The following is a 23616-nucleotide window of genomic DNA, read 5'->3' as shown; positions in this document are numbered from 1 at the left end:
CCTGTTCGGCTGTGGGAAGATGCTGATGTAGATGAGCTCCCGGCTGGGGCCAGCGTAGCCGCGCTTACCTTCCCTTTCTCTCTCCTTGCCTTTTCTCCCAGCGGAAATTATACTTAGATGCTCTTACGGCTGCCTCTGTCCTCGTGTCAGCCTTTATTAGCCCTCAATGTGAGCTTGGATACTTGCGTGTTGTGTTGTGTTGTGTTGTGTTGTTTTCCCCGGGCTAATGAATGTACTTAGTAAGTCGCGTTTCTCAATTACTCCTTGTGGGCGCGATCGTTTTTAAATTATTATCAATTACGAACCTGTAAAAGTTAAATAGTGGGTGTGTATGTGGCAGGCTGAAGTTACTTACGTGGGTATGTTTGCGCTAGTTTGATTCACTAGTGCGGCTCAGTAGTCACTACGGGAATGTAGGAGCCAAAGCGTTACCTGCTGGCAGCTGAGAAGTGAGTGCTGGCACGTTTGAGCCTTCATCTCAAGTGTCATCTCAGCATCAGTCAGGTGCCAGAGATCCGTCTTAAAACTGTGCCTCAGTGCATGGCTGTAAGAGCTGTGTGACAGTAAGTCTTGTGTGCAGCAGCTCAGAATTCACTGAACTGCAAGGGCTGTATTATTCGGGGAGAGGGAGGGATTTTGTTTGTTTGTTTGTAAGGGTTGGGATTTTGGAGGGTTAGGGGCATTGTGGTTTGGGAAGCTCTGTCTTTTTTTCTTTCTTACACAAGTATTCACCAGTATCTCTGAAAGGATAGATTATACATTCCCTGCTACAAATTTGCTTTTAGTCTAGATAAAGAAATAACACTTTTCAGAAAGACTGAGTTCCTCTTCGCACTTGGAAATTTGTCCTTGGAATTTCCAAAATGCAAGATCACAAGTCAGTTGGGTCAATATAGTAGAGAAGGTGTTTTCACCTTGAATTGTCGGAAGAGGTTTGTCTCACTGTGAGTATCTGCATGGCCTTATTGCATGCAGGTAACAAAAGAGGGAGTGTTTGAGTGAGAAATCTGTTTTTCTTTTGTCTGCTGCTGTTATTGCATTGCAGTCTTGTGAAAGGTCTCTGTGGGACAATTACTGAACAGCTGGTGACCTGGTTTGATTTTTTTTTTTTCTTTAAAGCACCTGGAAGACTCCAGTGAAAATTGGAGTGTGACAAGTTAGCAGAGGAAGGGAGTTGCTGTTTCCATTCCATGGATCCCTTGGGTGCTCCTTCCCAGTTTGTGGATGTTGATAGTCTGCCAGGCTGGAGTGATGCCTATGAGGCCAAGCAGCTGGATTGTCACCAAAGTCCTGTTGAAAAAGCTCAAGTTGATGTTAGATCACCTTTTCCATACAGGAAAGACATCAATGAAAAAATAATCTTGTGGTAAGTTCGATGTGGCTCTCATGTGTCAGTCATCACTTCTCCATTTACTGCAGGATCCATATCTTCATGTAATGATCACTGCTGTAGAATAAAACTTCTGAATCCTCTTTTCTTGAATCAAACATTACAGATCTGAGAATAACATAATATTTTTGTTCACAGTAACTTTTAAAGTGTGGGATTTTGCTCCACGATAGGTTGTGCTCATAGGCAGTCCTTGATGCAGCAGACTGGAGCTGTACTTCCTACTGTGATACTGTGTGCTTAGTATCAAAATCTAGTTGAGCACTTGGATATGAGGTTTTTATTTTAAAAAAATATGTTTGCTGGTTTTTTTTGTTACCTTTTTTTCTGTATTTCCTAGTGTTATTCTGATTTCACATTTCTGTTTTAAATCAGTATTTCTTTTTTTGCTGTGATTCTTGTGGCTTGCTTTTGGCTCTTCCTACCCGTCCTTCCTCTGTTCTGTATTTTGTCTCCGTGACTTTCTTCCAAAATCTGTTGATAAAGTAAGTACAGTATGCTGTACTTACTCCACCAGTGTTTCTTTCCTGTAACTCAGATACTTGAGGCTTCTCTTTAGATAAATAACTCTTAACTTAATCAGTGTGAAGGGAGAAGGATTTCTCAGGGATGCAGATTCAGGGACCAGCCTGAACCTCTCTCTGGTTAATATATGCAGGAAATGGGACTCTTCATGCATTTCCTGAACTCAATTAAATAAAGAGAGGAGTAAAACAGAGAGTAAAGAAAGAGAGGAGTAAAAGGCTAAACATCTCTTATGGCTTGGGCTAATGTGTGCTGTTTCAACTGTTAGTTTAGTTGCTCCCTGTGTGTGGGAATCTTTATTTCCCTTCCTACGCTCTTTGATCCCAAAATCCCGGATGGCTGCTGCTGTGACAAAAAGCAGGTCAAAGTTCTGCTACTCCATTGTCTCTTATGCATCTGTGACTTGTTTATCTTCTGCATGTCTGATCTTTGAACAGCAGAATGAACATGATGAACTTGAGGGCTCACAATTTGGGAGCAAAAAGAAGAGAACTTGTCCAGCTGCAGCCTCGCTCTAGACCCACAGTGGTCTGAGGAACAGCAGCTGTAAGGTGCCCTGGATAGTCTGTCTGCAAAAAAAACAAAGAAGAAGTACATTGAAAAAGTTGTTGAAGTTTTGAAAGTAATATAACACAGGGACTGTCCTCTTATCCCCAAGAGAAAATATGAAAATATGTGGGTTTTTGGAAGTGTTGCACGCCATCAGTTTAACAAGCTGCTTTGCATGTGTGCTGCCTGAGCTGCCCTACATACAGCTACAACATTGTCTTCTCTACAAACATCCTCAGTTACCTCTGGGGCTGGGACTCTTTAGGGGCTGAGTTTTGCAAGCAGTCTGTCTCCATCAGGGAGAGGCCAGAGCTGATTTGGCTTGGTGAGCACGTCAGGGTGCACTATGCTGTGTGGGCACTGGAGTCCTGTTAATGCCTTTCCTGGAACTTGGCATTTCTTGCTTGTCAGCACTGATTTGAGAATATCCTGCTCAGTTGTACATTCAGGCTGCAATGAACTGTTTCCTCAGGAAAGGAGATGTGGCGTTACTGAACTGCACGGCCATCGTAAACACCAGCAATGAGACTCTCACGGATAAGAACCCTGTGTCTGAAAGTATATTCATGCATGCTGGGCCTGACCTGAAGGATGAGCTCCAGAAGCTCAAAGGTAAGTGGCCAGAGACATTTTTATCTTATTGAAATCTCCTGTCCTTGCATAGTACAGAACATCAGGATTGGGGCACAAACAAAAAAGGTAGAGCTTTTCCCAGCCCCCAACAGCTGATATTAACATGAAAAAAATGGGGGAAACACCTACCAGTTCAGTCTCTTTTTGCTGCTCACATTACAGATAATTGAAAGTCTGTGGCACATATTTGATTTTATGAGCCCTTACTTTGTGATACAGTAATTCCCATTGCTATCTGAAGCCACTTTGAGCAGTTAGCTTATCAGAGCTTTTGCTCAAGGGAGCAGTCTTGCACATCTTGAGATTTTATCCTGTTCAGTGTGTATACATAATGAAAGACAGAAACTGAAGTTCACCATTGAAGAAATTAAGTGGATTATGTCATGCACTTTGTGTATCCTCTTTCTTTCAGGATATTAATATACACACAGTCTTTCAGAAAGATATAATAATAATAGATGGATTGATAAAACACTGCATGTCTAAATAAAGTCTTTGTGACTTCTTAAGTTGGTTGGTTCATTTGTCTCTTGTGTACAACAAATGACTTTATTGGAAAGCTACAAGAGCAGCCTTAATGCAAGGCTGTTCTAGAAATGGATGAGGTTTGCCTAGAGTCTTTATTAACAGAGTTTATTGCTGATAATGGGAGATGAATACTCAGCCTTATTTTTCATCTAACAGGCACTGGGAATAAGTTTCCTTATTTTGTGTGTGATGAACAAAAGTTTATAGTTATCCAAGGTCACACAAAAGTCTAATATGGTTTACAGATTAAAATTCACATCTCTAGTGACTATGGTACTGAACTGAATTTTGAGGTCTCTGTGTGGTACTGCTCACTCTGGATAACAGCTTGGTCTCCCTACATAGTAACAAAATGGATATAGAAGAGCCTTATTTCTAATATAAACTCTCAGTAGCTTAAATTGCAATTGAATAGAAGTCCTGTTTCTATAAAATCATCCTTTGCTTGCTTTTTTGAGTAACCTAGAAATTAAACAGAAGGAAGAGTAGCCATTTTATAACAGCAAAAATTCAGTGTGTGCTGTGGGTGGAAATTAAAATGCCATAGGTGCTCTAGAATAGTTAGAGACCCCACATTATACGCAAAACTCTTCTAAAATACACTTGGGTTTCTTGTGTGGACTGAGAGGTGGGAAGAGAGGGCCTGCATTTCAAGGAGTCCAAAGTCTGAGATCTGTCAGCTCTGTAGGGAGCTGTTGTGCTCAGCTTTTTTAATTCCCTTTTACCCTGCTGAGTTATGCGTAGTTTTGCATCTTCTACCACAGTGAAAACACTGTGTCTTCTCCCTGTAATGCGTTCTGCAGGTTCACAACTCCCTATGAAGACACTTTTCTTTTAATCTTGTGCCAAGAGCTTTATGGAAATCAGTTCTTCTGTGACACCCTACTGACATGTTGTGTGGGGGAGGAAAGAGAGGCTGGGTTACAGATTTGGCATTTAAGCACCCATAGTGTGTTTGTCACAGTAGCAGAAGTGGAGGGAGAGCTTAGTTAAAAAATCAGTTTAGGATTCATTTGTCATCTCTGCTTCCTTTTTTGCCCTCTTTCCCACTTATCCTTGACAGTTTTTCGTTGGAGAATATGCTGAAAAAGGGAAAATGCATGGTCTATGTTCTGAAGCTGTAAAATATGTTTTCAGTTGGGTCTCTCCTGCTTTATTCCTGCTGCTTGGTGTATATTCACATTTCATAGATTCCACAAAAAATCATGACCTGAAAGCATGTGACATGCTGACTCTTCAAAGGCCTGTGCCTTCTTTAAGGCTCAGCTAACTTGTATGTTCCTGGGAGCAGCATGAGTTTTGATTCACACAGAAATACTACAGCCAGGGGCAGGCTTGCAGATGAAGTGCTATTGATAGAAGCTGGCTTATCAACAAATACATGTTGCAGTCTCATAAAGACCTTTTGTGGCACTTACAGCTCTGGTGATGCTTTTTCTCTGCCACACACATGATGTAGACAATTCAGACTTTCCATTTTAAACTTGAGAAAGCTATTCTAAAAGCTGAAATCCTATCAGATAAAAAATAGGATCTTGACTTTGTTCCCAGTTTTGCCACAGACCTTGACTTGTGCAGCTCCCCTCACCTTGTATCTTAAGAGTAATGCCTACTGCACACTTTTATTTTATAAGTTGTATTGACATCTCCAGGCAGAATGCCTTGGGAAGTATGAAGTGTGATCTGAGTATAGCAAAAGATTACCAATGCTACATTTGCTTCCCTGCATTTATTGGTTTCCCTACTGAATTCACGTCTATTCCTCAATCAAACTTGCTTCATTGTTTTTTCACAAGTTTTTCCTTCAGGCCTTTGCTTGCTCCTCACTGGTTGTGAGGGGACTGCAGAGGAAGAAAAGTAACTTGATATTTGATACATTGTTTTGGGTTTGGCTTTCCTTTTTCCATATTGTGCTTATTTAATCACTCTCTTGAGCTTTCTTAGAGGCTGTGCAGGAATTCAGAAGAGAATGCTTAGTTTAAGTATCGTGTTTTCTTCCTTCTGATTAACCCAGAAGAAGCACAGTGGAGGTTTATAGAAGCTAATGATGTGATTTGTTGGATCAAAAATGTTACAAGATGCTGGCTTCAAGGCAGCAGTGTGGTTACCATTAAAAAGATACTCTTGAAGTTTTGGATGAGGAAGATTCTCAACCTGGAGTGTCTCTTTCCATAAAATACGTTTTCATGCATGTTGCTAGCTTGCCTGAGCACTCTGAGGAAAGAGTGGAGTGGGAGAGATGAACATTAACCTGTTCAGTGGGCAGCTTAAGCCAAGCTGCTGCAGCACTGCTGCCTGAACACTGCCTGCAGCTGCTTCTTCTGGCTCATTCCCTGTTGTGGCCACCAGCAACCTAAAAGGCAATCAGGATGAGAGCTAATCCAAGGAAAATGCTGGTTTTCAGTCAGATCAGAAAGCTGGAGTGCAGCAGTACAAGCAGAAGGAAGCAGGTTGGAAACACTTGTCTTTGAGGGTAGGGAAAGAGAGAGGCTAGAAGTACTTCTTCAGCTGTCCAGACCTGGAGTGGACTAGATTTAGGTGAAGAAGGGGAAGTTTAGCAGACTTTTCTTCTGTGTGCTGAAGGAAAACCAGACTTCAAACACAGAATCTGTTCCTAGAGTATGTAACTGGAGGGTGCTGTGAATGGAACAATTAAATGGATTGCTTGAACCTCCTTTCCTTGAGAGACTAGACAACTGGTCTCTCCACAGAGTTTGGGCTGCATGAGGATCATATGTCTGGCTTATGGACATGAAGAAACATGCTAAACAAAGCAAGCTACCTCATTCTGAGAGCATAAATTAAACAAATGTATTATCTATTCAGTTAATAGCTTTACCAACGACTGGTTTATTTGATTAAGGAGACTTGTAGTCATTTTATCCAAAACTTGGTCTCTCCAAGCCAAGTTGTTAAATTCAGAAGGACTTTTTATTGCTAGCTGTATGGTATACTTGTGCATCTGTTCTCTGCACATTACTAAATAATTTCTTCCCTTGATCTGTAAGTAGTGTAGTAAGCACTGCAATTAAGACAGAATTTCTAGCAATATCTCATTAGTCTTGTACACATAGTTTTAAATTTTAAAATTGAGAGGAATTTAAAATTAAAATTTTAAATTTAAATTTTAAAATTGAGAGGAACAAGCCCAGTGCTCACTTGCTCAGCCTGACTAGGTGCTAAGCAGCTGGTATGAGTTCGGATGTTATCCTTAATGTTTGATCGCTAGAACACTGACTTCTATGTATGGGGTTGTCTGACTGGAGGAAGACAAGGGCTGGAACACTTGTGCCTTTCTTGCCATGGCATGTGCACTCACGCTGCTGTTCTGTTGGTGGCAGGCTGCAGGACAGGCGAGGCCAAGCTGACGAAGGGGTTTAACCTGGCAGCGCGTTTCATCATCCACACGGTGGGCCCCAAGTACAAGAGCCGGTACCGCACGGCGGCCGAGAGCTCCCTGTACAGCTGCTACCGCAACGTCCTGCAGCTCGCCAAGTAAGCACTGCGCTGCACTGCACAGCCCACACCGGGCTCCAGCTGGGACACACAGCCTGGAAACCCGGCTCTGCACAGAGATCTCACCTCTGAGAGTGTCTTCTCGTGTTTGCTGGGTCTGGTTAAGGACATGAAAACAGGAGTGGCTTCACCGTGTGCTTCATGCCTTTGGTTATCTCTGCTGTGGTGTAGGGAAAATGCACAGAGAGATCTGAGCTGGTTCAAGCCTGAGACGGGGTAGCTGGATCTGTGCAGCATTCCATTCTTCAAAGGAGAAACATTAATAATTACTTTGGTTTCTGTTCTGGAGCTTGCTCCAGCAGCAGCTCCATGTGTGTCTGCAGCCATGGGGACAGACCCACAGGCAGATCTGACTGCTGTGTCTGTGTGTTTGGCTTCTCTGCCCTTGTACAACAGGCAGCTAAAATTCTGAGTTAGGTTATAAGGTTGCTTTTAAATCTACAGTTGCAGGAGCTAGGTTTGTAGTTTTTTCCCCTTCCGTCTGTGGTATTTTCTACTTCCTCTTAACTAAGAGGGGTTTTCTTCCTATTTCTCTGTGTTCTGCTCTTCTCCTGTGACAGCTGTTGTAGTGGTAGCAGTCACAAAATACACCTGAGCAAGAGCAGTGTCAGAAAGCATACCTAACGATTTTTTAGGGCTGGGAAGATCAATTGTTCCAAGGTTGGACTTTGTGTTGCAGTGCAATAGTTCACGGGGGTCCCAGGATGAGGGAAGAGATGAGAATCCTGACTCCATGTTTCAGAAGGCTGATTTATTATTTTATGATAGATATTATATTAAAAGAAAATTATATATTAAAACTATACTAAAAGAATAGAAGAAAGGATTTCATCAGAAGGCTTGCAAGGAATAGAAAAGAAAAGAATGATAATAAAATCTTGTGACTGACCAGAGAGTCCGAGATAGCTGGACTTGATTGGCCTTTAATTAAAAACAACCACATGAGACCAATCACAGATGCACCTGTTGCATTCCACAGCAGCAGATAATTATTGTTTACATTTCGTTTCTGAGGCGGCTTAGCTTCTCAGGAGAAAAAATACTAATGAAAGGATTTTTCGTAAAATATGTCTGTGACCCAATAGTAACTGTTTCAAACCCAAGATTACAGCTATGATTTTTAGCATATGCCAATTTTGTTCTGCGTCAGAAGTTACTAGCAAATTCAGGCCTGGATTGAAACATGTTAAAAACTGTGTTAAAATTCTTATACTTCTGCATGCTGAATGTCTTTCAGTCAATGTGTTTTCTAGAGTAACTTTTGATGTTTGTGAAATTGTCTATCATCTTTGAGCTTGCTCAAACTCCTTTGATTACTGTTTGCAGCAGCTCTGCTTTACTCTTTTGAAAATATGGCTCGGTGCTGGAATCATCTTACTGGTCCTAAAGTGTGTGTCACTCCATTCTGATGGTTGTCTAATCATACTTAAGATGGAGTAAGCCACCTTGGCCTGTGTCCAGACCTCTAACAAAACAAAATCATTGGTCAGGTGAAGATACAGGAGTGTGTATATATTGAAGAGCACCTTCATTTTCCCTCCTTCTCCTTGCTGTCAGTCCTAAACAGGAACAAAAGTATTTTGAGCAAGGATTGCGGGGAGTTTGAGGGAAGAACTTAATTCAGGATATGAGGAACTGTAGGAACAGCATAACTGAGGTGGAAGGAGAAATCTGAAAACAAGCACCAGAGGAACCATTGGGGAATAATTAATGGTTCTCTCCTTCTCTGTTTAATGAGGCTGTGTGCATCTTGCCAGGGAAGAATCCTCCTGCAAAAACCTGAGAGAAGATTACTGCTGCTTACAGCCAGAAAAGAAATTAATGGTGCTCCCTACTGCCCTGAGAGACTTCTGTTTGCAGCTGGCTGTCTATTAATTTGTTTCTCTTTTTCTGGATTCCAGGGAACAGGCAATGTGCTCCGTAGGATTTTGTGTCATTAATACTCTGAAAAGATGCTACCCCTTGGAGGATGCAACCCACATAGCACTGCGTAAGTGTGGTGGAAAACAGCATAAACTGGGTGGCAGCAGGTCACTTACCTCTGACAGATTGCTCTTGAAATGGGGAAACCTTTTTTTAGGGGTCTGTGGTTCATTAGGGCCTGTAAAAAGGCAAGGCATTCCATGGTTTATCAGAAAATGGAAGATAACAACAAATTATCCTTTTTCTCAGTGAAGATTCCTGGGATTTCATCAGTAAAGATCCATGGGAATCTGTTCTAGAACTTGTATTTTTCAGTGCATTAATTTATAACCTGGAAAAGATGCTAAACATGAGGTGAGAGAGTTTGCTGGTAATAAAAGTTTGTTCAGAAGAGCCAAGATGAGGCCTTACTGTTAAATACTTGTAGGCAGACTAGAGCAACAGTGAATTTCATCTGCTGTTTTAGTGTCATCAGCACATCCAAGTGTAAAGTGATATCCTTTCCCCACTGACCTACTCCTACAGGCTTCTGCCTTCACATGCCAAATGATGGGCTGATTATAGGCAGCAAAACATTCAGATGATAATTCTTCCGTGAAAACCACAGCTCAGAGAAGCTCAAAACAGCAAGCTGAGTAAGACACAACAAAATTAAGAATGTTTTGCAATCAATCAGTGCTTTGCTCACCCTTTAAAGCCGCAGAGTCAAAAATAATACAGTAGACAGAAAAGTTTAGGAGGTCAACAAGAATAGAAAAAAGCAAGAAATAGTAAATGAGCTCAAGACTTTTTCAGACTGGAATATACCTGACTTGAGGGGAGTGTGATAAATGTCTGTAAACTCATGAGTGGCATGGGAATGGTGAAAAGAATCAGCTGTTCACTGTCTCCCAGAGTAAGAACCATCAAACGATGCCAGTTCAGAACAAACAAGGGGAAATGGTTCTTATGCTTGTTATTTGTTTTAAGGAAATTCTTACTAAGAAGCATTGCTAAAACTTTTCAAATTGCCTTGCATTCGAGAGGAAGCTGTATTAAAGAAAAAATGAAGATCACTGAAAACAAATCAGAAAACATCCTAGGCTGAAAATAAAGTATAGAAAAATGCTCAAACAAGAATATTATATACTCTTGTATATACTGGTTCCTACTTTCCCCCATCTCTTCTGGCTTTTTCACATGTTCAGATGCATTCAGAACTGTTTGCTGTGAAACTGCACAACTCATTTGTTGCATGAATTAATGTCACAGGTCAACACGATTACAGAGGAATTTGTGTACAGTACTACACAGGAAGTATTTGAAAATAGCTCCTTTTTTCCTCTCTGCTGTTTCTTGAACTCCCAAAAAAACATTCTCTATAGATAACTTCTTTTATTGCTATCTTCTGTTGTCTCTGTAAGTCTATGTGATAATTGATAAAATACTCCCGTACCAACAAATTTGTTTGGACACTTTCTCTCATGATTTACAAATAGAAATTTTATATATTTTTGGCATAGCTGACCCCAGAGGTTTTGTGTTGCTGACCCTGCCTTGAACCAGCTTCTGCTGTAGCTTCCTTATATTGCTTTGCTGATAACTTTAGGCACAGTGGCTTGTTTTAAGAATGCCTGGTTTTAGCAGTTTGCACAGGACTCCAAAGGAAGGATTTGGCTTGATTTTTCAAGGCCATTGAACCACATTTCACAGTCTAAGGAGTGCCTAGTAAGCTAAATTGAGAGAGATTCATTCTGTATTTGTGTGTCTCTCTAAAGTCAGCATCAGGAGAGAGTGGAGATGGAACTTCCAATATGGCAAGCCACCCATTTGGTTTGTTAAATGACCACTTAATCCACTCCATTGCCTACAGCCTATGGAGCTGTTTAGTATGAGCAGAGATGTATGAGATGTATCTCTTGTCTACACTGTGAGTTCTTCAGTTGTAGCTGTGTGTGTAGATTTCTCCTTCTGTTTTGCTAACTACCTTTAATCTGCTTCCTTGCAGGCACAGTTAGGAGGTTTCTGGAGGTTCATGGAGAGACTCTGGAGAAGGTGGTGTTTGCTGTCTCTGAGCTTGAAGAGGTATCTTGGCATTCATTCCACCAAAATTCCTGGGCATGATTGATCTTCTCTGCAGCAGTAAAGCTGGATTTGGATTTCCTTCAGATCACACAGACTTTTGATCTTGCAGCATCCTTTTGCCTCCTTCTTAGCATAGCTTCTTTTCCAGAACTGTTCATGCTCTTAGCAGTCACTATGGACTCTTGAGAATCTTTCTGCTTCTGGTTTCTGAGCTTGCTGAGCTGTGAGCAGGGAGGTGATAGCATGCAGTTGTACTGGATGTTATCTGTTAGCCAGAAAGGAAATTTCTCACAGAAAACTGTGTCCTTACACAAAGATGTGCTTGAAGAGGGCCATTTCAGCATCCCTACAGATCACCTATAAAGATCTGAAGCACTGTTGGCTTGTTGGAATAGCAAACTTAACATTTAATGATCTGTGTTCTGAGAGATGCAGTCTGAATATTGACTTTCCTTATACATCAAACTTGTTTTTGAGCAGAACACCCATGCTGTGCTCAGGTTCTATGGCATATGGATAAGGAAAATAACTAATTCTTTGGGGGTCATAAAACTGCTGATCAGTTGAGAGAACCCCATGAAGTAATACATTCTGTAGAGATTTTCACTATTTTCCTTCATGTGGGGGGGATTTTGTTGTTTGGCTGGTGCTTTTTCTTTTCTCCCAGGCAGATCACTAAAGGTGGTCTACATAGTGGTACATTTTAGCATAAGCAACATTTGCTCAAAAATGTGTTGTCTGTGCATATTTTAACTTCATTACAAAGCTAAAGTATCTGCAATCTACCTGAATTCATGCAGGTTTTAGCAAAGTCCTCTCAAAGTCATTTGCCAGTATGGCAAAAAAACCCAAAAAGTTAACCGTTCTCAAGATTATTTGATAAAGTACACTCAGCCCAAATTAGCCATTGAGGGAGGCAGTGCTTTGCCTCCAAGCTGCTGACAAGTTCCCTGCTACAAAGGCAGACACCGTTTAAGCAAGAGCACGGATGTGTGATAGACCCTTCATGCATTTTTGTTATTTGTAGGCCACTTACCAGAAGTTGCTGCCTCTGTACTTTCCGAGATCATTGGAAGAAGAGGTGCAGTCCCTGCCTTACCTCCCTGCAGACATTGGCAATGCAGAAGGGGAGCCAGTAGTGCCGGAGAGGCAGATCAGGATCACTGAAAAGCCAGGTGTTCCAGATGGTGAGTGTGGAGCTGGACTTGGGAATAGGTGTCTCTCTGGGAAAGTCAGTGGGAAAAACAGAAAAGGAAGGAGAGAAATGTTTTCCTACCTCAATTCATCTAAGTCAGGTTACATTTATTCCAGTTCTCAAGCTGCCTCGTTGGCTTCTTGTGTTCCCCAGAAATAGCTGCAGCAGAGCTGTTCTGTCTTTTCCTTTCTTGGTGGAACAGGTAGGGCGTTCATTCCCTTTGTAAATTTTTCCCAAAGTTATTAGGAACTTTGAAGGTGTTCTTGCAGAATCTTGTGCAGCCCCTAACTGAAAAAGATATTATGATTAGTGGTCTGTCTTGTGTATTAGCCAGGTGTTAATGTATTAGCAAGTGTTGTCCCAAATGATACAATTGTATTGATACAGCAGGGATACAGTGCATCCAACTAGTAAATGGGCAATGAAAACTAGCAGAAACTCCCTAAAACATATAAAATAACTAGAGGAACCCAGAGAACAGCACTTGGAGGTGGCTATCAAAATTCAGTGAAAGTCTGTTTGTAAAGAGGTTGCCCAGATGTCAGGGTGGAGGTGAGATATGTGTAGCAGAACAATTTAATATATTAACTGACAGACACATTCTGCCTTACTTGTTGAGCAGTGATGTGCAAGTTTTACAGCCTTAAACCATCCAAAGCAGATAACTGGGAATTAATTTCAATTTTCTGCTTTTGCATAGCTGTTTGGGATATGAATATTTGATATTTGCTCTTGTGGCTGATCAGTGTGAGGTATTCAACCACTAGCTAATAATTTGTGAAATTACTGGATTTGCATAGTTGTATAGAGGAGTCCTGCACTCTTGTTCCATTGCTACTATAGCATGTAATGCTAAAAGGGGAAGCTCAGTTCCTGTCTAGATTGCCCAGAGAGACAATGCTAGAAGTCTTAGCAACATGCCTGGGTGACATCAATTCAGTGGAGCATTCTGGTATTGTCACCAGGAATTGAGCCTGTGCTCTTCTATTTCATCACCCAATTGTGTTGTAAACAATACTATAAAAATAGCCACACTCAGATCACTACAGCATTTGTTCAAGAAGGGTCAGTGATACAAGAAGTGGGCCCTTTCTACAGTACAGCTTCTAAATCAAATAAAGCTGCAGTACCTCTGCTTCTGCATGTTAATTTTTCCCCTTTTGACAAGTAGGATGACTGTAAAGCTGAAGCACTCTCTCCAGACCTTTTTTTGGGAGAGTAAACCCTTTGTTATCACTGATGACTAGACTTCCCAGTTAGTTTCCAGGCAAACCAGCACTTTAAGGGAGTGGTTCTCAATCACTGCTGTGATCTGCCAGTGGTACTGGTGAGGTGTCAGAGCCACATCAGGTACCTCGGGGGCTTTGTGTTAGTCTGTAGCACAATGACTGTGTTGTTTCACTGGGACATGTACCAATTCATCAGCAGCCTTGTTGTCCTGTGCACAGCCCTAACATTTGATGCCATCTTTGTTTCCACTGCAGATGCTTCAGATGAAGAGGGTCTGGAGGCAGATCTGTCTTTCATTGGGTCCCATGCTTTTGCCCGCATGGAGGGGGACGTTGATAAACAGAGGCGCCTCATCCTTCAGGGACAGTTGTCAGAGGCAGCACTGCAGAAACAGCACCAGAGGAAGTGAGAATTACTTGTTCATGTGAATATTTGTGTTAGTTAGGACCAACCCTTATGAATGATAGCTTTGTTATCTGCAAAGCCTCATCTTCCAGCAAGCAAATACAGGTAAAGCCTGGTGTCACCCTGGATTGATGTAGTAGCCTCTTTGGCCTGAAGGGAGAAGGGATGGGGCAGTAGGAGAAAGAGGGAAGCTTGTGATGAACCCTTTAGCACACCCAATGCATCCAGCCAGCTGCCTTACCTGTTTGCCACAAGATGTCACTGTTTTGTCACCACTTTTAGTAGTGGGATCATCTGCTTTTGATATTGCCCACTTGTTCCTGAGGCTCTGTGTAGATAGCAAAACACTTTTCTTCCATTTGATAAATAAAAGAAGGCTCAGGCTTTCTCCTCCTTCCTGCCCTGGTAACCCTAATGGGCATGATCACTTCTCTAGAAGGTAATTCCATGCTGGACACCTCTCAGGGCTCGGTGTTGGCTTGTTTTGTCAGATGAGGCACTAAGTTGTTCATGAAACTGGTTGCTGCATAGTTGTTCAACATCTAGGCTTCTAAAGGAAATTTTTCTTTTTTCCCTGTCTTTTAAATACTGACATATTTAAATGGAAAAACCTCTGAGATATTTTCAGCCCAAATGCAATGCCTCTGCTATGTATTAATTGCCCAAGTGAAAATCATTAGGTGTGTAACTAAGACACTAAATTTTATTCTTTACCACTTCTTTCTTTAAAAACTTCATAGTTGCTCCATAGGTCAGAAAACAGCAACATCAGAGAGGGCTCAGTCAGAAAAACCTTGTTTGTCCTTCCCTTTCCATATAACTCTTCAGGCTTATACTGCTAATCCGAAGGGGGATTAGATCTGACCAGATGTTTTTGACTTTCTAGTTATAATCGCTGGCTGTGTCAGGCAAGAGCTGAAGACCTCTCTGACATTGCTTCTCTTAAAGCTTTGTACCAGACAGGTAAGTTTGGGGTACTGGTGACTGACCTGTGTTGGCTTAAAGTAAAAATATTTTCTTTGGACTTGCCTATACAATAGGTCATGCTGGAAGTATAGCTGTGTTTCTGGAGAGAATCTGTTCAGCACTTTGGCTATCTCTTAGGCCTCATGAAAATCCAGAGCTTACCTCTATCTTTGTGTAAATACCAAGGTTGTGTGATACCTTCTGCCCAGTAGCTGCAAATTTCAATTCTTTTGTTTGCCTTAGACAAGGCTCTGTGAGCTGCAGGAGGTCCATGAGGCATGCTCTGGGAATCTGTGCATTGGAGTTCAGAGCCTGGTTTCTACGAAACATTTTGCTTTGGTGGTAGAATTGCAAGTGAAGCGAGCATAAAAACCATGTTATTATTTGATATTTAGGTAAATATAGAGTACACAGGCAACATAAAATTGCAGTCCTTAAATTTCTCAGATACATGGGGGTTTTGATCAGAATAGGTACTGGTATAGTGACAGCAGTAACTAAGCATATTTCCTCTGCTGGAAACCAGATGCAGTGCAAAAGTTGTGAGCTGAGGCTCTTTCTCTGTGGTTCGAAAGGGCCCAGCTACAAAACCTGGCATGGCTGAGAGAAGTTGAGACACCTTTATTTCTTTTGTAGGTGTAGATAACTGTGGCCGCACTGTGATGGTGGTGGTTGGAAGGAATATCCCTGTGACATTGATAGACATGGAAAAGGTAAGGCTCTGTAAAACTAGAGTTGTGTAGGTTACATATGAATGTTTTGGATGGAAAAGTCTGATTATAAGGGTAATTCAGCTTTAATACTAGAAACATCATTTGTTGGACTTAAGATGTTAGCTAGAAAGTATTTTTATAGGCAGATGAAAATGTCTTACAGAGCTATGTGTGCATTGGGCTGACATATTTCAATGAGGCTATTTTTAGAAAAAACAGGGCTAGTATGGACTTCTTTTTTTTCCTCAAGAAGAAGGAGAGTTACCATGTTTCTATAACTGCCAAGATGTGAAGAGTGAAACGTAATGAGTTAAATGTAGTTTTTCAGGGAAATAGCAAGAATGTATCTCCATCTGTGAGGTCAGATAGACAAAAGACTTCCAAGTTAATACAGTCATGTTGAAGACTTGGAATGTTGGCCCTGCTTTTGTAGCTGAAATGCAATGCTATCCAGCCTCATGATTCCTGATTTTTAGATGAAATAAGGGAAGTATATTAAGATGTAGTGCAACTGTGAAAGAGTTCTTTGCAAATATGAATTTTGTTTCTTTCTGCCTCAGGCTCTTCTGTATTTCATCCATGTCATGGATCATATTGCAGTGAAGGAATATGTCTTGGTTTACTTCCATACACTCACAAATGATTACAATCAACTAGACTCGAACTTCCTGAAGAAACTCTATGATGTTGTTGATGCCAAGTGAGTGTCAATAAGAAAAGAACATGTTCCAGTCTTCCTCTGTGCTATGCAAATATTTGTTATTCCCTGTATCTGATTTCCCATTGATTTCGGAGGGATTTTGGCTGGGACAAAGACCTAAATAACTAACAAAGGCAAGAAGAAGGAAGGGGTGTTTTCTTTCCTTTTCAAGTCCATCTTTTTAACCAGAAGTTCTGTCCTCTGCAGTCTCCCTCTGGGGCTGCTAGGGAGGCACTCTGGGTGTTTTGTCTGTCACAATCCAGAGCTGGAGCTTTTGGAGCCTGGCCTTGTTAAAGTGTGTTGCTGATTGTGAGAGGAGAGGTTTGGGTAACAGTGGCAGTCAAAATTTGTCCTTAACTTTCTTTCACTTCCTACTTGAAAGACTGAAGGCTGTGATGTCTTTAACTGAAAAATAACCATTCTGCTTTTTTTTTTAATTTTTCTTTTCCCTTTACATTTACTTTCTGGTGTCTGCCCTTACAGTAGATCTAACTTTATAAAATTACATCACAGGCACTTAAGAAAAATGGTCTCTTTTGACAATTAGTTTGTGTAGATGACTTTAGTTAGAATTCACTTTTAAATATTTCTTTTCTTTCTGTAAACCAGGTACAAGAGGAACTTGAAGGCATTGTATTTTGTCCACCCAACATTTCGTTCAAAGGTAAGGTAAATCTTCCAAAAGAAAAATGTATCTTGCATGTTGATGGAGTAGCACTTAAGCCTGTAGCATGAAGAACATGGAGATGTACAGAAGATTCCCAAAATTAGGCAGTATCTTCTGGATCCACTGTTAGAACTTGAAATTCATCCCATCTTTGGTCTAGCTGCAGTCTTCCAGCCTTTGTGATAGCTGAACCCCAGTGCTGTGCACGCTGTCTGTGCCCTGGTTCTTGTGTGCTCTCACCAGAGAGAGGTGGAAGCTTTGAATCATGTCTCTTCAAAAGGGAAACATCTTGTCATTTTTCCTGCTGGCAGGGTCACAAACCATGACCAAACACTCAGGGAATTCTTTTCTGTGTAGTTCATCTCCTGGCTGTTTCACCTTTTCTTTCAGCACAAGAGGTACCACGTGTGTCCTGTGTGTCACTTCAGAGCTGCCCTGGAAAGGGCAGAGAGCAGTCCCAGGCAGCAGTGTTGGGATTAGTCAGGGTTACAGTGGAGAGCAGCAAAGAAAGGTGGGAAAAATGCCTTGCATGGAGTGCAGAAAAAATCCTGTTAATCCATCAGGAGACAAAAAAACTGAACTTGTCAAGCACTAAGTTATTACCCTTGGCTGGGATCTGTGTGGGGCAACAGAAGGTGGAGCTGGTTCCCTTCTGGACCTCACATCCACTACTCCTAGTGCAGCAGTATGAGTACTTCAGATTAACTAAGTGGCAGCAGCAGCCCTTCCTAGAATTTTTGTTTGTCCAATTAAAACAGAAATCTGATCCTCCATGTTCACATCAGATTAACCTCTGTGTTTATTCTGCTTTTTGCTGACATTAATCAAATTTGAGAAAATTATATGCCTGGAAAAACACATCTGTTTGCACATGTTCAGCAAGAATTTCTTTGACTGCTCAATTTCCAAAGAGCCTTTTTTTTTTTTTTTTGCCTGTGCACAGCTGGGACACCATGAGACTTGGAGCTTCCTTGTTTTTATGGAGATAAGACTGAGGCATCCCAGCAGTGTAGGTTCCAGTTTCTGTTAGGTTATTTGTTACTCTCACAGGATAAAGATCAGAGGTCTGTGTCCTAGAATTAGACCTTCCAGCTCTGATGCTCATAAAAATGTAGGAGCTGGCACAGAACATTACTAAGGTCACAGAGTTGAGTGGAAAAGCTGAAGCTAGGAAGTACTAGTGTTTTGGATTCTCAGCAGCACTTCAACCCCCTTCTCTCTTCCCATGCCTTTCTATTTAGTTGAGAAATATTTTTCTTGTTGTTGGAGGATGACAGCTCATCCTCATGGTGTCTGTTGCCATCTTGTCTGTCCCTTTGGAAACTGCAGTAGGACTCAACAGATCTGTAGGCAAAACAGATGGTTGGTGGGAAGCAGGGAGGGTGAGAGACACAGAGTTCTCTAACTTGCTGGAAATAGTATTGGTTTGTATCCTATTCTGGCAGCACAGCTGGAGGCAAAAGAGAATGTGTATCCATGTCTTTCTGACAGTCTTTTCTATAACTGGAAGGCAAGTGGGATTGCTTCTGACTCTTGCATGGACCATCAGCTTATGCAACATGTTGGAGAATATGCAGCAGAAAGCATGGTGAAGAAGATGGCTGCTAAGAGGGAATGATTTTTCATTCCTCCTTTTTTTTGGCCCTTTCAGGACTCTTGTCCCTATTGAAGATTGCTAGCTCAAAAGCTTCAAATTTCTTCCAAAATGTTTGGCACATTCATCTTCCTATTTGGATCACTTACTTACTTCCTTCCTTTCCTAGAAGTAGTAGGAAATATCCCATGCCTCAGATTCAGGAGGAAGTTTTGTACATTCATGTGACCTCCCAGACACATCACCCTCACACACAGATCTTAAATGTCTGGTATAAATTGTCCCTTTCACAGCAGGGCTGAATCCTGGCACAGTGGATGGCTGCCATCTGTTAGAGTCACTTCTGCTGATTTATGGGCTAAAAGGGATCAAAAGGCTTTTCATCATGTCTTCTGGAAAATCATGTCCTTAGAAAACCAGCAGAGTTCTCCATGTACTTTATGGTGCCAGCAATGATTCTTTGTTTGGTTTCTAGGTGTGAACCTGTTGTAAACTGTGTGGTTCTGAGGGTAATGGTCTGTCCAGAATACATGGAGAGAAGGTTCAGCGGTTGTCCTAAAGCACAGAATAAATGAAGCAGGGTGAGCCACTGTGCACACATTTTTGTACAGTGCTCCTGCCTTTCCTCATGCTCTGAGTGTTTCTGTGATCTGTGAAATGGAGCTGTGCTTGTCATGAAATCACAGCATAAATATCAGCAATTTTGTAGGTTGGAGTGGCTCTTGCTGCATGAGCACTTTGCTGCCAGGCCTCAGATCAAGGCACCCATGAAGTGCCATCACAAGTTCCTTTGTACTCATGCATGCCAAGTTCCTCCTGCTTGGTTTTGATAAAGCTGCTGATAAATAAATAAAGGGCTTTTGGAGGCATTTTTATGTGAATCCTCTCAGCTCCCCTCTTCTGAGAGCTCTCCAAATAAACTTTTTCAGAGCTTGCATTCTGAACTGAACTATAAATGGCTGGATCTGAAACAGTCTTACCCAGAGTAATTCTGTTTTCATTATTGGCTGTGAATCAAGAATGTTTCACAGCTGAAACATACCCAAAGACTCAAATTAGATACTCATAATCATCACACTCTTTGTATTTATCATGAACAATTTTTGGTTTGTTTTTCTGTAACAGTCCTAAAAGCAGTTTCTTGAGATCAGATGCTAGTAGAAAGGCTGCTGCAAATCACTTAGGTTTTCTCTACACAAGCTCCTTTCCAAATTTCCCAGATTTTAGTAAATTTCTCTTTGAGGTATGCCCACATTATGAGATTAGAGACACAGCTAATCTATGTTGTTGGTTTTTTGTGGGAGACACCTCGTACACTTAACTGTGGGTTTATAGCTTGGCAGAGTGACTTTTATTTGGATTCAGAATATCAGAACAAGAAAAATGAAGAGAGACCTCAGCACATGTCTAGATTTTTTACTTTCTTTGGCTGCCCTGGTATGACTTCCTCTACTTTCAGTGCATTAAAAGTTTAATTTAATTTAAAGTTCCATGTCCTGTTACCAGTAAGAAAATAGAGCTGCTCTTGTATTACTGTTTCTATAACCTGTGATTATCAAGAATAGGGGTAATAGAAAAATTCTCCAGAAATATTTCTGCCCCTCTTCCTTCTCTCTGTGCTCCTGGGTAATGCCAAGCTGCAGTGGCTTGTATAGTGACAGGAAGGAGGGGAAAAAGAAAACATACTTTGCCCAACAGCAATTTTTGTGATGGCAGCAAAAATATCCCCTATTAGGATTTTATACATTAAACATCCATTGCAATTATGTTTGAGTGTCATTCATAACACACCTTGAAATCCATGCTACTTTGGTGCAAGATTGAGAAGGTATTTTTCACTCATTAATCTCTCACTTAGTGTCACTCATAAGAGGTCTTGTTAGAACAATAATGGATGCCAGTAAAATCTGTCTCCCTGCTTTCTGCTAACATAAATCTCTAATTTTTCCCTTAAACTAATTAATTTATTCCAAATGTTCTGTCGCGTTCTTTACCTCCTTTTCTCTTTTTCATTGTTCCTTTCTCATTAAAATAAGCTGTTCTGAGGAGACAGCACAGTAATTCCAGGACAGTTTTTAGGAATTTACTTTCTCTTTAATGTTGTATTCAGACAGATCATTTTTATTGACTTAATCTTAGAGTTTATTTTAAACTCTTGCTTTCCTCAAGGCTTTTCTTGCAGTGTTGCTTCTTTTTTGTTAACTTCCTGCAGTCAAAGCAGCAAAATTATCAAACAGAATGACAGGATAGTCAAGGTTGGAAAGGACCCTGGAGGTCATCTGCTCTGACCTCTGGCTGAAGAAGAGTCAGGAAGATCTGGTTGCTCAGGACCATGTGATTGATCCCTACTATGAGCATTTGTGACCTGTAGAACAGGTTTTTTCTTTTCCTTCAGTTTGCCAGGAAAAGAATAGGAAAGAAATGAACAATAAGTAATGCAGTACTTAATTTTGGAGAAGGTGGATTGAAAAGGTAAAGCTTGTGCAGTCACTAAGCAGGATTAGATTGCTGTCTTACTGGTCTCAAAAGCAAAAATTCCCTATCCTGTTTGTACCCAAAACAGAGGTGTGACTATTTAAAGTAAAATCTTGTAGAATAAGTTGATAGGTTTATTCTTGTAGAGTTAAATTAATAAGACTTTGATAAAAAGGATAGTAAAACAAAAGTTCACTCGGATGACCCAAAGCAGGAGGGAGATTTCAGTACAATCTTTGAAAAGCCAAAAGTCTCCCTTTCTCTCGCTCTAACTGGCCTTTCTTTCAAGTGAAGACTTGAATGTAAAGGATTGAAAATGCTTCTGACAGACTCAAGTAGGTAATTTTCTGAACTGGCTGAGCTTGGAGTGAAAACATGCCACTATAATGATGTGGTTTTGTGGAAAAATAGCAGAATAGCTGTCACTCTAAGACTGGAAAAAGGGACCTTAAGCTGACATTTGGAGAGGAGTGAGTGTAGAGTCAGAAAACACCAGCTTGAAGCTCTCAAGACACTGTTTGCCAGCAGTTGGTGGTGCATATTTCCTGATCTTGTGTTATGGCAATGATTTTAGTGTTTCAAGTTCAACTCAAGCCTGTTTCACTGTGGAGTATTACATTGAACTTGAAGGTTTTGAAGCAGCACCTTGTTAATTGGTTTTTGTGGGGTTTTATTTTCAGGTCTCAGCATGGTTTTTCACAACCTTTACAGTCTCAGGGCTAAAGGACAAACTCCACTATGTGGAAAGCCTTCAGCAGTTGTTCACAGCCATACCCCCAGAACAGATTGACCTTCCCCCTTTCGTGCTCGAGTACGACGCCAGGGTAAGTGACTGCCTGTGGCCACCATGAGTCTCTGCCCTAAGAGCAGCTCTTGTGCTGCTCCCATTCTGCTCTGCAAGTCCTTAAGGGCACTGACTTCCACACCTTAAGAATGGGGAGAAGGAAGAGGGAAGGTTTCTGGAAAGTCTGTGTTGTTCTGTGAGTAATGATTCCCTGAATTTTTTGTCTACATCAGCCCAAGCAGAGGGCTTGGCTGGAAGGAGGGCTGCTTTCCCATTAGAGCAGTCTGCTTTTGCATAAAAGGCAGCCTGTCCTTCTTCAGCCAAGATCTGTAACATAACACACTAACAGCCTGTGGACAAGATAAAATTTGTGTTAGCTGCTGCACACCTTATACTGACTGGAAAAAGAAATGGTAGCTATGTTTTGTCTTCCCTGCCCCACATACTAACAAAGCATTCAGGAAAAGTAAAAAAAAAAAACAAAAACAGCAGGGAAAAATGGAACAGTAGAAAAGTGTCCTGCCTTTGTATAGGACTTTCTTCCTCTTCCTTTCTGCACCTCAGGTCTCTAACCAAATGGTGGCATGAATGTGGCTTGCATTGGCAAAATCCTTCCCAAGACTATGTGGTGTAACTCCAAAGGAGTAGCCAGAGCTGTGTGTCTGCATTAGTAGCTGTGTCTGAGTCACTGGTTGTGCCAATATCTGTGGCTTCCTGGTGTCACAGCTTTGGCTTAATGGCAAAAGTTTAACTTGCACTTCCTGCTTATGCTTAAAACACAGGCAAAAACAAGTTTGCTTGTTCAGCAGCACAGTCCCCTCCTGGGTGAGTTGTGGCACTCACTATACCCAGGGAAAACAAAACCTAATATCTAATTATTTCTGCCTCTGTGGCACTGTCACTGCACCAAGGTGTATTGGAGAAGACTTCTGTTCAACTGCTTGTTCTGTTCTCATTGCAGGAAAATGGGCCTTACTATTCCTCTTATCCTCCATCCCCTGACTTGTGATCTGCAGTGATGCTGCCAGTTCCCCATGGATCCAATGACCTGATGCCTGCCAAAACCTGTGCATTTACCCATGTACAGAATTCAGAGAGAGGGTTTTCCTCCCCCAGCTCTGGTATTTTTTTACTGATGAGATATTTTCAAGCACTCAAGCAATCAGAGAACTTTATGCCACTGTGAACTGTACGACTATTTCAAATATATTTATCCAATGGAAAAGCTGATTTAAAGATCACTAGATGCATTTGTTTGTTTGTTTTGTTGTTATTGCTGCTGTTATGTTATTGTTGTTTTTTGAAGCTGTTACATTATTTTTCTGAAGAGAGTTTCTCTTTTCTGGGAAATCCATCAAAAGCACTTGATCATATTTTTAACTATTCCTATTTTCCAGCTCTGTTTGTAATACCCATTTCTGACTGGTCTGTACAAGTATTGTGTAGTACCAGCCTGACACATCGCTCATCATATGGTCTGTGTTTCACATCTGATTACTTTCCCTTTCTGTTAGTACTGATTACTTTAGTCTTGACCCAGCAAAACTATCTGGAATTGGGAATGCCATGTCTGCAGGCTGACAGAGCACTACAGCCAAGCCAACATTACTCCAGGATTTAGTCCCACAAACTGCTAGGAGCCTTGAAAAAGTCCCTGTCAGTTTTCATTGGATGATGTGAAGGACCATGTCAGGATGCCACTACCCTCCCAGTAAGAATAAAACTGAAAAGCATTTGTGGTTTCTTTTCTCTAACTGTA

At 41.2% G+C, this 23616-nt stretch overlaps 1 protein-coding gene across 2 annotated transcripts in view; it reads left to right on the top strand.

Annotated features, from left to right (window-relative positions):
- GDAP2 (ganglioside induced differentiation associated protein 2) overlaps positions 1-23616 on the top strand; it is a 24065-nt gene extending 449 nt beyond the window's left edge. The window contains exons 2-15 of one of the 2 annotated variants that reach the window (XM_005486078.4): positions 102-168; positions 1120-1366; positions 2937-3076; positions 6967-7120; positions 9043-9131; positions 11052-11128; positions 12156-12315; positions 13808-13958; positions 14845-14921; positions 15561-15637; positions 16198-16337; positions 16947-17001; positions 21754-21897; positions 22819-23616. In XM_005486078.4, coding sequence (XP_005486135.1) covers positions 1191-1366; positions 2937-3076; positions 6967-7120; positions 9043-9131; positions 11052-11128; positions 12156-12315; positions 13808-13958; positions 14845-14921; positions 15561-15637; positions 16198-16337; positions 16947-17001; positions 21754-21897; positions 22819-22866 — 1488 coding nt within the window. In that variant the 5' untranslated portion in view covers positions 102-168; positions 1120-1190 and the 3' untranslated portion in view covers positions 22867-23616. The remainder of the gene's footprint in view (positions 1-101; positions 169-1119; positions 1367-2936; positions 3077-6966; positions 7121-9042; positions 9132-11051; positions 11129-12155; positions 12316-13807; positions 13959-14844; positions 14922-15560; positions 15638-16197; positions 16338-16946; positions 17002-21753; positions 21898-22818) is intronic. The other variant, XM_005486077.4, reaches the window with a different exon arrangement.

This window comes from Zonotrichia albicollis, chromosome 2 (assembly GCF_047830755.1).
Source record: "Zonotrichia albicollis isolate bZonAlb1 chromosome 2, bZonAlb1.hap1, whole genome shotgun sequence".
NCBI lineage: Eukaryota > Metazoa > Chordata > Aves > Passeriformes > Passerellidae > Zonotrichia > Zonotrichia albicollis.
Note: the sequence above shows the minus strand (reverse complement) of the source record. Positions and strands in the feature narration are given on the sequence as shown.